The sequence below is a fragment of the Phalaenopsis equestris genome, unplaced genomic scaffold (genome assembly GCF_001263595.1).
Source record: "Phalaenopsis equestris unplaced genomic scaffold, ASM126359v1 Scaffold205596, whole genome shotgun sequence".
NCBI lineage: Eukaryota > Viridiplantae > Streptophyta > Magnoliopsida > Asparagales > Orchidaceae > Phalaenopsis > Phalaenopsis equestris.
This window is the reverse complement of record NW_018225078.1, coordinates 8,529-22,728: the sequence shown is the minus strand read 5'-3', so window position 1 is coordinate 22,728 and position 14,200 is coordinate 8,529. Positions and strand designations below refer to the sequence as shown.

The 14,200-nt window shown below is 31.2% G+C and overlaps 1 protein-coding gene across 1 annotated transcript in view; it reads right to left on the bottom strand.

Moving 5' to 3' along the window:
• Positions 1-13,467: 13,467 nt before the first annotated feature.
• LOC110036367 (WAT1-related protein At1g09380-like) overlaps positions 13,468-14,200 on the bottom strand; it is a gene marked incomplete in the record, with an annotated part of 8,380 nt that continues 7,647 nt past the window's right edge. Inside the window, 1 exon segment of the mRNA XM_020740795.1 lies at positions 13,468-13,892. Coding sequence (XP_020596454.1) covers positions 13,697-13,892 — 196 coding nt within the window.

The window sequence follows — 14,200 nt, the reverse complement described above, 5'->3', positions numbered from 1 at the left end:
TATATTTAACTTTTTATAATTAAAATAATCTTTGTTTTATTTAATTAGTTTAAAATTAAATATATATTATTTATTTATTTTTATTTTTATAAGTTCCTATTTTATTTGTTGCACGTTGGGGTATTTTTATTTTATTTTGATGCCTTTCCTTATTAAGATATGATTTATTACAGTTTAAAGGGGTTTTCTAGATTTAAATAATTCAAAAAATTTGAATTTCCCACTTAATCATGTAGGCTTCACGTCATTCCTCGCACGCATCGAAAGTTCGCATGGTGCTTTGCATTTCGTTGTACTTTCCACGTAGGCGCTGAGGTGGCTCACGGTCTGCCTCGCTCCTCTCTGTGGTTTCACTGTTCAGTTTAATCTCCACCGTTTATTTCAAATACAAGGCATTGGATTCATCGTCCCCATGGAACATAGAAAAGAAAATTGTTTGTACTCAAACCTTAAGATCTCATAGTAGAGTTAACAAAATTGTTGTGAGGCTTATTCTTATAGCTTCATGTAGGTGAGACAAATCTATTTATCTGGCTAGGTGAAGCTACATTGCTTATTGTCTTTATAAATAGTTTGGCACATACATTGTCCCAAGAGGCGAAGTCTCGAATTGGGTTGATGGAAATGATCACCTTAATGTGGTGAATCTACTCATTGATCCAATTTGAAACCAAAATGGTCCTAACTCTGAGCTAGACCAAATGTGTTCACAGTTATGGTAGAGGGTGCAGGAAGGTCTACTTTAGGTTGGGAGAGGTATGGTGAGTCTTTATTAAGCTTTTGGAAGGATAAATTCAGCGTTTGGATAGGTTTAGTGTCAAGGCTGTGGACGTCCCTGAATTTCAGAGATGAAATTAGGGCAATAAGGGCAATGTGGAGGTTTGGAAAGGATCAGGATGACCCACTCTTAATTGTAGAGAGTTTTTTGTTATTGGGAGTCAGGAGTTTAGGAAGTTGGTCAGGGAGCTTAAGGTGTGTCTAGAGCTCTCAGGTTGGGGTTATTTATAACCATGTGACAAGTCTAAAAATTACCTACTTTTATGGATATATATTTATGCTCAATTTTAATGATTTTTAATGATATTACACTTTAAAGGAAGATATTTTACATATTTTTGGTTTCAGGTACAAGAAATGGAATTTTGTATAAAATGAAGCAAAAATTGTGCAATTTGAAGTAAAAACGAGCAAGAAAGAAAATTATGACTTGACGCATTTTGATATGTCTTTCTATACTTCATCTACTTTAAATTTCTCACATGTTTTCAAGCTTATTTTGTAGGCATATCTGTTAGGAGTAAGACACAACTAAAATGGGGTAAAACGGAGCTGAAACGGAGCCAAACAGAGCAAAACAGTGGAACTGCTGCAGGGTGGTGCATGATGCGCCAAAATTCAGAGAACTGGCGCATGATGCACCGATTTGGCGCCAGATGCACTAAAGAAGACTTTTTACGGATTAAGGCGGTTCGGGATGAGTTTTTGCGCAAATTTTCAAAAGGACATTGGAGACACTTCTTCTACACTCCTCTTGGAGTAATTCAATGCATCTAGACACTTTGGAAGGTTCTCTTATGAAGGGATATGACTCTTGGATCCATTGACACATCTTTTGAATTCAAAAGAGCTAACTTTTGGATATAATTTTGGAGGGAATTTTGAATTCTTTTTGGAGGGAGACGGCTTTTTATAAAAGAGAGAGAAGTCTAGGGCTTGAAGAAGAGTTGTGTGGGCATGAGTTTTGTATGTGTGTGTGTGTGTGTGTGTGGCGTGTGAGTGAGAGGGATGCTTGAAGAGAACTTCTAGGGATTTGCTTGGGAAGGATTGTGAGATAAGTTGTGTTCTTTTCTTTCTTTATTTTGTAAACTTGTTTTTAAATATGAAATTCGTGTTTTTTCATATCCTTCTCATGAATTCTGAGTAGTGTTTTTTATCCTTCTCCCTACTTTGAGATATGGTTTTGTGAAGAAATTGATTTTATTTTATACGGTTTTAAATGTCAATAATTTGTGATGATTCGAACTCCGATCTTCATTCACTTTTCAATCTGATCAATTAAAATGTTAAAATGTGTTGAGAAACATATGTTCCGAAAGGGCTATGATTTCTACAATAAGGGGAGAATCACATTTGATTTCATAGGAGAGTATGTCATTCATGGAATTGAGTGCAAATAAATAGGGAAATATACTTTGTTGGATGAAGAATTGGAGATTTTAGGGTGACAAATTAAAATCCACAATTTGGTCTAGTTGATTTGAAACTGATGCAGATTGTTAGCCCTCATGTGAGGGAGTAGTTAGAGCTCTGGAGTGGCAGTCGGTATTCTCCCAGCCTAACCACAGAATTAGGGACCAAACTCTGAATTAGTCAATGTTCTTTATAGCACTCGAAAGACGGTAAAGAATATGATTACTCCTATTTGGCACAAATTTTTTTTTATATATTTTTAAATGATTTTGATTTCTTCACAATCCATATACTCATTGTAAAGGGGAGGAAGACTTTCTTAAATTTGAACTCTTCGTGACAAAACTTTGTTTAATCTTAGTAAATTTAATTTTAAAGTTTAGTAAATGGTTTAATAAACTTAGTTCTTTTAGTTACATTTCTATTAGCATTCATTAAACCCATTTTAATTTATCTTTCTTACTTTAATTTTTATACTTTGAATATTGTGATTTATGTTATTAGCATAAGAATTTCCATCTTCCAAATTAAGACTTCATAGTATTAGACTAGAATTAGCTTAAAGGATTTTTTATTGCGCTTCTCTATGGGGTTGATACTGGGGTTTTTAAAGAAACCCCCTATATTATTTGAAGCGATACGTGCACTTGCGTAGAACCACTAGTGTGTGAACTACATTTCAATTTTGCACATTAACTACTTAATATAAATTGGGTCAAGTTATTGATTATATTTTTTAAAACTAAATTACTGTGTAATTTCAAAACGGGTCAAGTTTTTGGCACTGTACCGAAGATTTAAATTGACAAAACACACAGAAAAACAACACACGCTAGAGGCACATCAAGTTTTTGGCACCGTTGTCGGGGAAGCTTCGGTAAGAACTTTAAGAGAATTTTTGTTAAACCTGTAAGAATTGGATTTAGAATTTATAATATTATTATATAGTGTGTTTAGTTATTGTGTGTTTATTTTAAAGAAAAACCAAAATACCAAATTTTTTTTTATATTTATCCTATTAGTTAAGTCTTTAGATTTGTATGTGTAGTTCAGGAGCTGCAGACCTTAAATTTTGCAAGTCAAATTTGGAGAGAACTTTTGGGAGAGATTTAAAAAACTCTATGAATTTAATGTAGAATAGGAGGATCAACGAGATAATGAATATTCAAATTTGAATTATAATGCTAGTAGCTTTGAAAGAGTAAATCCTAGGAGAGTGGTAAATTTTCAAGAAGATATGCTTACAAATTTAATTTATTAGTTTGCAGATATTGAGGGAAAGTTGGATCAATACATAGAAAGATATACTCAAGGAACCCCAGTTATTAAGGAAAATTTATTTGGACAATTGATTAAGTCTAACTATGTTGAAACTAGCCATGAGATATACAATCCTTATTCCGATTATTACAATCCAGGTTGGGAAAATCATTTGAGTTTTAATAGTAATAATAATTTTAGAAGAGAATACCAATTTTTGGAAGATAATCAATTTAATCAGACATGTAGTTGGAATAATCATGGCTATTATTATAATGAACTTTCTTTTTCTCCTAATTTTAACTTCAACCCCCAGAATGAGGAGAAGGATTTATTAGCAGAGATTGTTATTCAAATGGAGAGTGAGTTGGAGTGTCAAGGGACCGCAATAAGGAATGTGGAAAACCAACTAGGGCAGATTATTAACTCAATTAATAATTATACTCAATTTAGCTCCAACCCATAGGATGATGAGAAGATGTTAGAAGAGGTTGTCATTCAAATGATGAGACAATTAGAAAATCAAGAGGTCGCAATAAGGAATATAGAAAACCAGCTGGGACAACTTATTTAACTGACCCCCCCCCCCCCCCCCAGAGATTTTACCTAGTAACCCTGAGATAAACCTTCAGGAGATGAATGATGAGCAATTTAAAATTATCAAAAAAATATTTAGAAGAGAATTTGATGATATGTTTCAAAAGAACTTTGAGTTGAGAGATGAGGATAAGGAGATTGAAAGACCAATGGAAGAAATTCTGAAGGAATTTGAAAAACCTATTTCCTCAACTAAGATAAATATAGAAAGACCACCTTTACCATTTACTCAGTACCAAGGGGAAGAACTGAAAAACAACCATGAACAAAAGAGTAACCTAGAAGAATTTGATTCAGAATTTGAATTATATAGAGAGAATCTGATCCAAAATTTGGGAGATCATGAAGTATCTAATAAAGATCCATTTCTTATAAAATTTAAGGATGATATTAATAGGAAAATTGAGAAAATTACTAGAAGAATATTGGATCTAGACAAAAATATGGGGAACAAGGATACAAATCAATCTGAAAAGGAAGAGCTGAAAGAAAATTTTAAATTAAAGGACTTCGAAGGAATCCCCAATTGGGCTATTGATCAAGGATTACTTAATTGAAATTTTGATCCAGGTGGAATCATTTCTCGGGCTGGCGACGTTAAACCAAACGCTTTATGGGAGGCAACCCATAGTTATCTGTGTAGTTTGATTTAGTATGTTTAAGAGTTATGATTGTTAATGTTGTATTGTGTTTGCTTTAATATGGATTATTTAGTTTGATTGATGATTGGTAGATGTTTGGATTGTTAGTGGTTTGATTAGATCTTTTTGTATTATGAGGGAGGTGATTTCTTAACTTCTTATTTTGGTTAGAATTGTATGTTCTCTTGTAGTAGTTGGATTAACGAGTCCACTACGACTCGGGTCTCACCCGGACTTGAGTTTTATAAGAGACATTATGAATTTTAACAGTGTCAGTTCCATCTTTCAATTTTGTTACTTCTTTTCATTGACTTTTTTTTCATTTGATAGGAGTAGCTAACCTATTTGATGAGTAACATGTGGATGAATTCACACTATCCTTATAACTGCTAGAGGTGCTTAATTATTGGGATATGGTGATGCCTGTGGTTGGTGTTTACGACCCAATGTATCAGGGATAATCTTATCTTTAGGATTATGATCTATAAAGAACTAGAAAATTATTTATAAGTACTTAATATATATGTGTAGTGATTTCGTTAGAAATTGGAAGTAAATTGAATAGATGTAATGAGTTAAAGGAAGAATTTACCTTATTTATCATGTGTGTTTGTATTTGTGTTACAATAATATAAGAATTTGGAGAACACATAAATATATATACTCCTATGTCGATACTTGTTCTGTTTGTTAAACCTTTCTTCCCATTTTATCGAGCATGTTTTAGTTATACTTACTTTCTATTGCATAATGTTTTGTCATGATGAGTACTTGTATAAGTTTGTGATAGATTTCTGAACCGTTTTTCTTGTTGCTTATTTTTTCAATATTAAATGTTATACATGTTTAAAATCAAGTTTGGGGGTAGCAAAAAAAATAAATTTTAAAGTTACTATACTTACTTTTAGTTTAACATTATTGCAAGCATGTTTTAGGCTAGATTTACTTTCTCCTGTAGTCATTCTATCCTGATTATGCATGTATATGAAGTTGATAGAATGTTGTAGTAGCTGATATATTCACCTTTTACTTTTTTTCCTAGTATATGTTATGGAATTGATTGAAAAATATTTTAAAATTCAAGTTTAAGGGGAGAAAGAAAAATAAATTTCAAAGTTAAACTTTATTTGCTCTGTGTAGTATGTATTTAATTTGATATCACTTTTAAAATGACTTATGGTATGTGGTGTTATCTTTAGAGTACTATAACTTTGATTTTAGGAATGTTAAAAAAAACTTTGTTGTGATCATATGTAATGAAAATGTTCTAGAGTTAAAAGTATTTTTGAAATATTAAGAATTTTAGAGTTTCATGTAAGAAGAAAGGAATGAAACTTTATGAAAAATCATAAACTAATATGAATTTATAAAGTGAAGAAGGGTAAGGAGTTTTGACTATAAAAAGAGGATAGTGAAGTTCAAAATTATTACAGGCTATCCAGATATAATAATCCTCACTTGAAAAGAAAAAGAAAAGAATGGATTGAAAAGTTCATAAAAGAAAGGAAAAAAAAAGAAAAAAAAAGGAAAAGAAAAATAAGTGAGGAGAAGCTTGAGGAGATGTATAATAAAAAATTGGCTTCACTTGAATCAACTTAAGAAAAAGGCTTTATTACATTTTATAAACTTGTATTAGAGTATTAGTAGCATTACTAGTGAAGTTTTCATGAAGTTCTTTTTCATATGAATGTTCTAAGTATCTTTGATATGATAAGTTACAATTCTTCTTGAAATGAATGGAGATTCAAAAATATTAAATTTGTTTACTAAGTACTCTTAGACTTAGAGTTTGAATCTAAGTTACTAAAGATTTTTCTAAAATTTTACTATTTTATTTATTAAAATAAAGTATAGAAATTTATAAGTTAATCTCTATCCTAAGTCCTATTTTTATGTAGTAAAAAGGTTACTTAAGAACAAGTAATATTTAAGTTTGGGGGAGTTAACGCGCCTAAAAATTACTTACTTTTTCATACATATTTTATGCTCAATTTCAATGATTTTAATGATAGTACACTTTAAAGGAAGGTATTTTGCATATTTTTGGTTTCAGTTACAAGAAATAGAATTTTGGAGAAAATGAAACAAAAATAGTACAATTTGGAGTAAAAACGAGCACGAAAGAAAATTCTGACTTGACACATTTTGATGTTTATTTCTATGCTTAGTCTACTTTACATTTCTCACATGTTTTTGAATGAAATTACACTTTAAAGAAATGTTATTTTGTAGGTATATCTGTAAGGAGCGAAACGCAACTAAAACGGGGTGGAACGAAGCTAAATTGAGCAAAACAGTAGAGCTGCTACAAAGTGACGCATGATGCGCTAAAATGCAAAGAGCTGGAGCATGATGCATCAATTTGGCAGCAGATGCGCTGGAGATGACTTTTTGCGGATGAAGGCGGTTCAGGATGAGTTTTTGCGTGAATTTTTAAAGGGACACTTTTTCTAAACACCTCTGGAGTGATTCAATGCATCTAGAAACTTTGGAAGTTCTTTTATAAAGGGATATGTCTCTTGGATCAATGGACATGTATTTTGAATTCAAAAGTGTTGACTTTTGGATAGAATTTTGGAGGGAGTTTTGAATTCTTTTTGGAGAGATGCAGCCTTTTATAAAAGAGAGGGAAGTCTAGGGCTTAAAGAAGAGTTGTGTGGGTGTGAGTTTTGTGTGTGTGTGTGTGTGTGTGTGTGTGTGGCGTGAGAGTGAGAGGAAGGGCTTATAGATTTTCTTCAAGGATTTTAAGAGGAGAGGGAAGGTGCAGATTTCTTCTTCATTACATTTCTAGGAGAGAATTGAGAGTACTTGTAAAAACAGAAAGTGCTTGAGGAGAACTTCTAGAGATTTGCTTGGGAATGTTTGTGAGATAAGTTGTGTTATTTTCTTTCTTTATTTTGTAAACTTATTTTTATATATAAAATTTGTGTTTTGTCGTATCCTTCTCATAAATTCTGAGTAGTCTGTTTTATCCTTCTCCCTACTTTGAGATATGATTTTGTGAAGAATTGATTTTATTTTATACGATTTTAAATACTACGATTTTAAATGTCAATAATTTGTGATGATTCAAACTCTGATCTTCATTTAATTTTTGATATAATCAATTGAAATGTTAAAATGTGTTGAGAAACATATGTTCTGAAATGGCTATGATTTCTACAACATGGGGAGAATCACATTAGATTTCATGTGAGAGTATGTCATCCATGAAATTGAGTGCAAATAAATAGGGACTCTAGGCTCCATGGGTAGCTTAAGTCAATTTTAACCTATAGGAATTTAACTTTGGCTTTCACTGGTCTAAACCCTAACCATCTCAAAAAAAGGTTGAGGATTTGGGCTTAAGCCTATGGAAACCCTAAGTGAATGTAGAGCAGGTATGATGTGCTAGCTAGTTGTTGATCCCATCTTAGGCTTCTAAGAAAGTAAATAGGAAACTCTAAGGCTATATCTTAGGCTTCTATGGAGAGAAAAGAGGTCCTCACAAAAGTGAGTTTAGCATTAGGATGTTAACATATTTAATGATATGTAACTTCTACTCGTTGCACAGTGAATTGAAATGATTAACCATAAATCTGGATAATAATAGCTATATTTTGCATGAGTATTAAAACCTAGAGAGGGGAACAAAACAAATTTGAGGGATGTCTTAGGATTGAGGAGGCATCAACTTCAAGGATTATAGCCTTCTTTTGACCTTGACATAGACATAAGGAGGACTTCATATCCTTGTCGATAACAATCACGTTGGATAAAGTCTAGAAAATTCATTAATCACTATATTACCTAAATCACAGAGGTCCGAGTCTCATATAACTTGAAGAACTGTTAGACTTATATGTCATCATATTTCATCTTTTCTAAATTCATTATCTTTATTTCTCGTGGGATTAATACGCGATATTCTTTAACCACATTATTACTTGATGCTTAGACTTGCATTGTGTGGCCAACTTACTTCGCGATAAGTTTTGGTGCATCAAGTTTTTGACGTCGCTGCTAGGGAAAGGCACCCAAAAGAATTCTGATTTTAGGAGAACTTTAGTTAAACTGTTGAGAATCTTGGTTTAATAATTTTTTGTTTTTCTTTTTTTCATTTATCTTATATTTATTTGCACTTTTATTGTTATTGTGCTTTTTTTATGTGCTAAAAAATAAAATAAAAAAATAAAAATAAAAAGAGGCCAAAAAGCCAAAAAAATGTTCCAACACTTTGAAATGTCAAATCCTTAAAGAATATTATCTTGGATCTTTTAAGAAGTATTTCAACGAATTAATGGCTAGTCTTCACAATCTTTACCCTTAAGACATAGGAACTAGGTTTCATCATCGTTCTTCCAAAACCTACAACCCCAAGTGGACTTCTTACCTAAACTCTAATTGAAACATTAATAAAATTAGTGTAGAAAACTAACATTGAGGGAGATTATATAAATTGAAACAACTAGGGCAGCGACTACATTTGTCAAACTTAACCTTGGGAAGTCACATTAAAACCCCAATTTATGAAGGATACCTATCGCTAGAATAATTGGTAGTAAATTTGAGGAATATATTCAACACCTGCACCCAAAGTTAGTCTACCTACCCAAGCTTGAATTGGAATAATAACAACCTTAGTGAAGATAAGCAGTAATGGGAGAGCACCCAAGTCGATCTTGTAGGAAGTTAGAATGACCAGGATAATGACTACTCTTAAGAAAATGAGAATTTGAATGAATTTATTATAAATCTAATGAATCAATTCCAAAGCAAAACTACCACATTAAGAGGTTTAGAAAATCAAATGGAGTGGTTAGTTAGCCTAGAAGCTCAAAGGATGTCAAGGATACTAGATTGCCATAATTTTGAATTTGGAGAGTTGATACCTAAAGAGTAGTCTGGATTGGAGAATTTTGGTTGGACAGTAACTAAGGAATAATCTGCTCTTCTCTTTAAGGCACCCCCTTGCAATACTAGGGGGATAGTTGAGCCTATAAGACATATAGGAGTACCCCCAAGGGAAGAGTTGGAAGATAGTCCTAGGTAGGAGAGTGGCTTAGTAGAATTAGATATAGAACCTAAAAAAATCTTGGGAGAACCCAACCCAAGAATTAGTATAACCTGATTCAACTCTTATGGACCTATTTCTTGCAACTATCTGAAAAAATAATAATATGCAAAAAATGAAAATTAATTGGGAGAATTTTAGATTTAAAAAGTACCCTTATGAATGATTATTTGAATTAACCCCCTATATACCCTCTAGAAGATTGTTATCGAGTTGAGAGGGGAAAGCTTCAATAAAAATTAAGTTTTGAGGACTTAATAAAAACTTCAGGACCAACAAAATATTGGGCGATTGATAAAGGATTATTAAATTGAAATTTTGATTCTAGAGGAATCCATTATCGTCAGCCTGATGATATTAAATCAAGCGTTATCTTGGGAGGCAACCCAAGTGTTATCTGATGTATCAAGTATGTTTTTTTTTCTTTCTTCTTGGTTCATTTGTTTTAAAATTTGTTTTGAATTTTACTTTGATATTTGCTTTGAAGTTTTCTTTTAAATATGAGGTTTTGAGACTTGTTTATCTATGGAGTGGCTTTCTTCTGATAGTGAGATTTGTACTGGGTCATGTTCTTGTCTAGTTTTTGATATTTCCACCTGCTATGTTAAATTTGTACTTGCTGAGAATCATGTGAGTCATGCACTTACACATTTTTTATACTTACCTGCTTTTTATCTGTACTATCACTTTCTATAATATATGTCTTAGAAAAAAAAAAGTTTGGGGGAGAAAACCTTACATCATTATGAATCAGATAAGTAGTTCACATAGCTCAACAAAATATTTAAACTTCATTTGTAACTCTTGTTAGGTTTTCTGATTAATTCAAACTGCTTATCATAATCTATTAAAAATGAATAAATTATCATTTGGAAAAGTTTGACTTTAATGAGTTAATAATAAGATTTCAGAACTTAGCAACTTCAGACTTTACTTAGAAAAACATATAAATTATTAAAAATATGTGATATAGATATTTAGTAGCAAACCAAAAATATCATTAATCTTTTTCAGTTTATTTTAACCAAACTAACGTGATCTTATGTTTTAATCGGAAAAGATAACTTAAAGGTGGAACATTAAAAAAATCAAGTATTAAGTTTGATTGCTTAAGAAACACTACTCTCCTCCACATTTAAGAAGTTAGAAAATAAAGGTGGGTCTAGTGAGACACAATAAAAATACAAGAAAATAAAAAAAAATTAGAAGAGGGTCTAGTGAGACTTAATTGTTAAGCTTTTCCTTGCTTATTTAATTAAAACCACGTTAAGAGTTATTTTAAAGTTGGATCATAGTTAAGTGAATGTTTATTTGGATAAAATCCATTGAAAATGCATTAAAGACATTTATGGTTAATGAAAGAGACTCAAAATAACACCAATTTAAAGATCTATCAAATTTTCTTAAGGAAGGAAAGAATGAAATTAAGGAAATGTCAAGTTATTAAACATTAAACATAATTAATCATAATGATATTTAAATACTTTTATTTATTCTTAATAAACATATTGAATAGTTAAAAGCCTATAGAAGTACTAGTTTAAGCCAAGAAAGTCACAACTGAGTTATGTGATTACTTGAGGGCAAGTAATATAGTAAGTTTAGGGGCATTGACATGTGTCACTTTTTTGTGATTTCACCTATATTTTATCATGGATTTTGAATGGCATTTATCTTATTTATCATGATTTTATGCTTGTGTAATGTTCTTGGTGCTATTTTGCAGGGTACAGATGTCAAACACGCAAAATGAGGCCAAAATGCAGAAGAGAGGGTTGTTTGGTGTAATCACGCCAGATCTTAGCATAACCACGAAAGTTTTGGGACTAGCCATGTCGCAGTTGGGTGTGACCATACTGAGATTTGGCATGACCACGCCACTGAATGCCCAGGATCAAGTTTTAAGTGATTTCATGCATATTTTGGACCTATTGATGGATCCTTGGAGTGACATATTGCCTCTTTTGGATCTATTGATTGAACTGGAGAGATTGGATACTAATTTTGTATTATTAATGTAAAATATGATTATAAATACTTGTTTGTCATGAGAGGAGAGGAGGCAGCTTGGGCTCTAAAGTTAAGGACACTTTCTACCTTTTTTTTATCCTTTATTTTTTCTTATTTTTTCTTAGAGGTTATTGTATGAGAGAGGAGTTGACTGCTGTGGAAGAGAGAACATTTGGTATTGTAAGTTCTTACTTTCATTCTTTCTTGTAATGATGAGTTCAATGGAAAGTTATTCTTATGTTCTTTCTAACATGCGTAATAAAACTTTCTTTTGTGCCTCTATGTTTTATGGGATGTGATTTTGTGGTTTTATCAGATGATTTTTTTCCATATATTATTTACTTAAAACTAGCATTTTTCGTTGTTGTGTTAACCATAAAGTTTCATTTACTCATAATCTAATCATTAGAATGTTAGCATATTTCACAATCTATGACTCCTACCCATTGCACAGAGGAACGAAATTGTTAACCAGAAAATTAAGATAATAATAGACATATTTTCTACGATTTTTGCATCCTGGAAAGGGAATCAGAATAAATTTTTGGGATGTAATGGGTTTGAGGAAGCCTAAACTCCAAGATTTCTAACATTCTTTTGACCTAGACATAGACATAAGGAGGGCTTCCTATCTTTATTGACAATAATCACGTTGGGGAACGCCTAGGAAAATTACTAATCAGTACATTACCTTAATCACAGGGGCACGAGCCTCAAATGCTTTGAAGAACAGTAAGATTTATTTGCCACTGTTTCCATCTTTTTTGAATTCTTAATCTTTTTTTTTCGCTTTTAAGTATGATTTTAGCAAACCAGCTATTGTTTGTGATCAAGCTAAACTAATTTTAGAAGTATAATAAACTAGAGATTCGCCCATTAGAATATTTCTTAGCTCTTTTCCTGTGGGATTTATATGTGATATTCTTTAACCGCATTATTACTTGACACGTATACTTGCGTTATGCAACCAACTTACTTCGCGATAAGTTTTGGTGTGTCAATATTCTTGGGAAGATTGGGTTTATTGTATCGAAATGGGATGCCTTAAATTTATATTTACTACATATAGAAGATGACCATTCTCAAGAATAATTCTTGAACTTTTTTACTGAAATATTTGAGGTTCCTAAGGTCTTAAATATGTTAATCATAATGTTTCATGAGATCAAGTTTAGAAGCTGTACCAATAGATTATCATTGAAATCAATACAATATTTTAACATTTCATGTTAAATATAATAACTTTATTTTTCATATACAAAAAAATTAAGACCATTTTATTAAAATTAAATAAAAATATAACATTTAATAGGACACAATACAGATAAAAGGTACATATAGCTTACCCCATTTAATGGGGTAAAGACCTGATGTTCTGTTGTTATTGTACCAAAATAATAATAATAATAATAATAATTAACATTATTTATAATTTATTTTTTAATTCCATTAGCCAAATATGTCCAAATTCCTAAATAACATCTTTATCAATAGTAAACTTGAGGCTTTTACACGTGCCAACAAAAAACTCATACAAAGTGATAATGTAGTTATGTAGCTAAAAATTGCTATATATTAACATGAAATAAAACAATTTTAATTACATGAAAAAACTCAATTATATTATAATTTTATTCTGCTTACATAATTGTAAATTGACATTTTATTTTTTAGAATAAAGTATTTAAAATAATAATAATATAATTGCTTGCAAAAAAAATCATAAAAAAACATTTGGAAAACCTTTTTTAATGTAATATTAAATAAATCATCCGAGCCAAATACATGCAATGTATATACAATACATTATATTCTCAAATAAATCCAAAAGTTATTTCCTGGCAAGATAAACCTAAGCTCTAGCATCACTACATGGACCACCCTACCATCATCTTCAAAGTAAGTTCATGGAGGTCCCACACAGCTTTATTTTGCAAATAACTCCTCAAACTACTTCAAATGTCTTTTCATAATTTGCATTGGGTGGATTGTTAGAAAGCTCCACTTTAATGTCTTGATTGTCTTCACATTTCTCCTCAGATTCAGGGGCTTTCTTTTCGGAAGCTTCCACCTTGAACTCTCTAGCTTTTCCCCACAGAACTAAATAGAGCCCAGTAACTATGATTACTGAACCTAAAGCACTGAAATTGTATTAAACAATATCAGAAGATTTAGAAATCAAATAACAGTTTTATAGGGTTCAATATGTGAAATTTCAGCTAAGAAAATAAAATAATATTTTATTACTGTATTGTTTAAAATTTGGGCATTTACATACATACCACCCAATTCTTATTTGTTTACATATTTTACCCTTGAATATTACTTTTTATATCCATGCCGCACAAGTATTTCATACGGAATAAAAAATATTCCTATTTTTAATTTTAAAAACTGAAATGCATTTTTTCAGGCATAAGTTGCGGCATATATATATATATATATATAT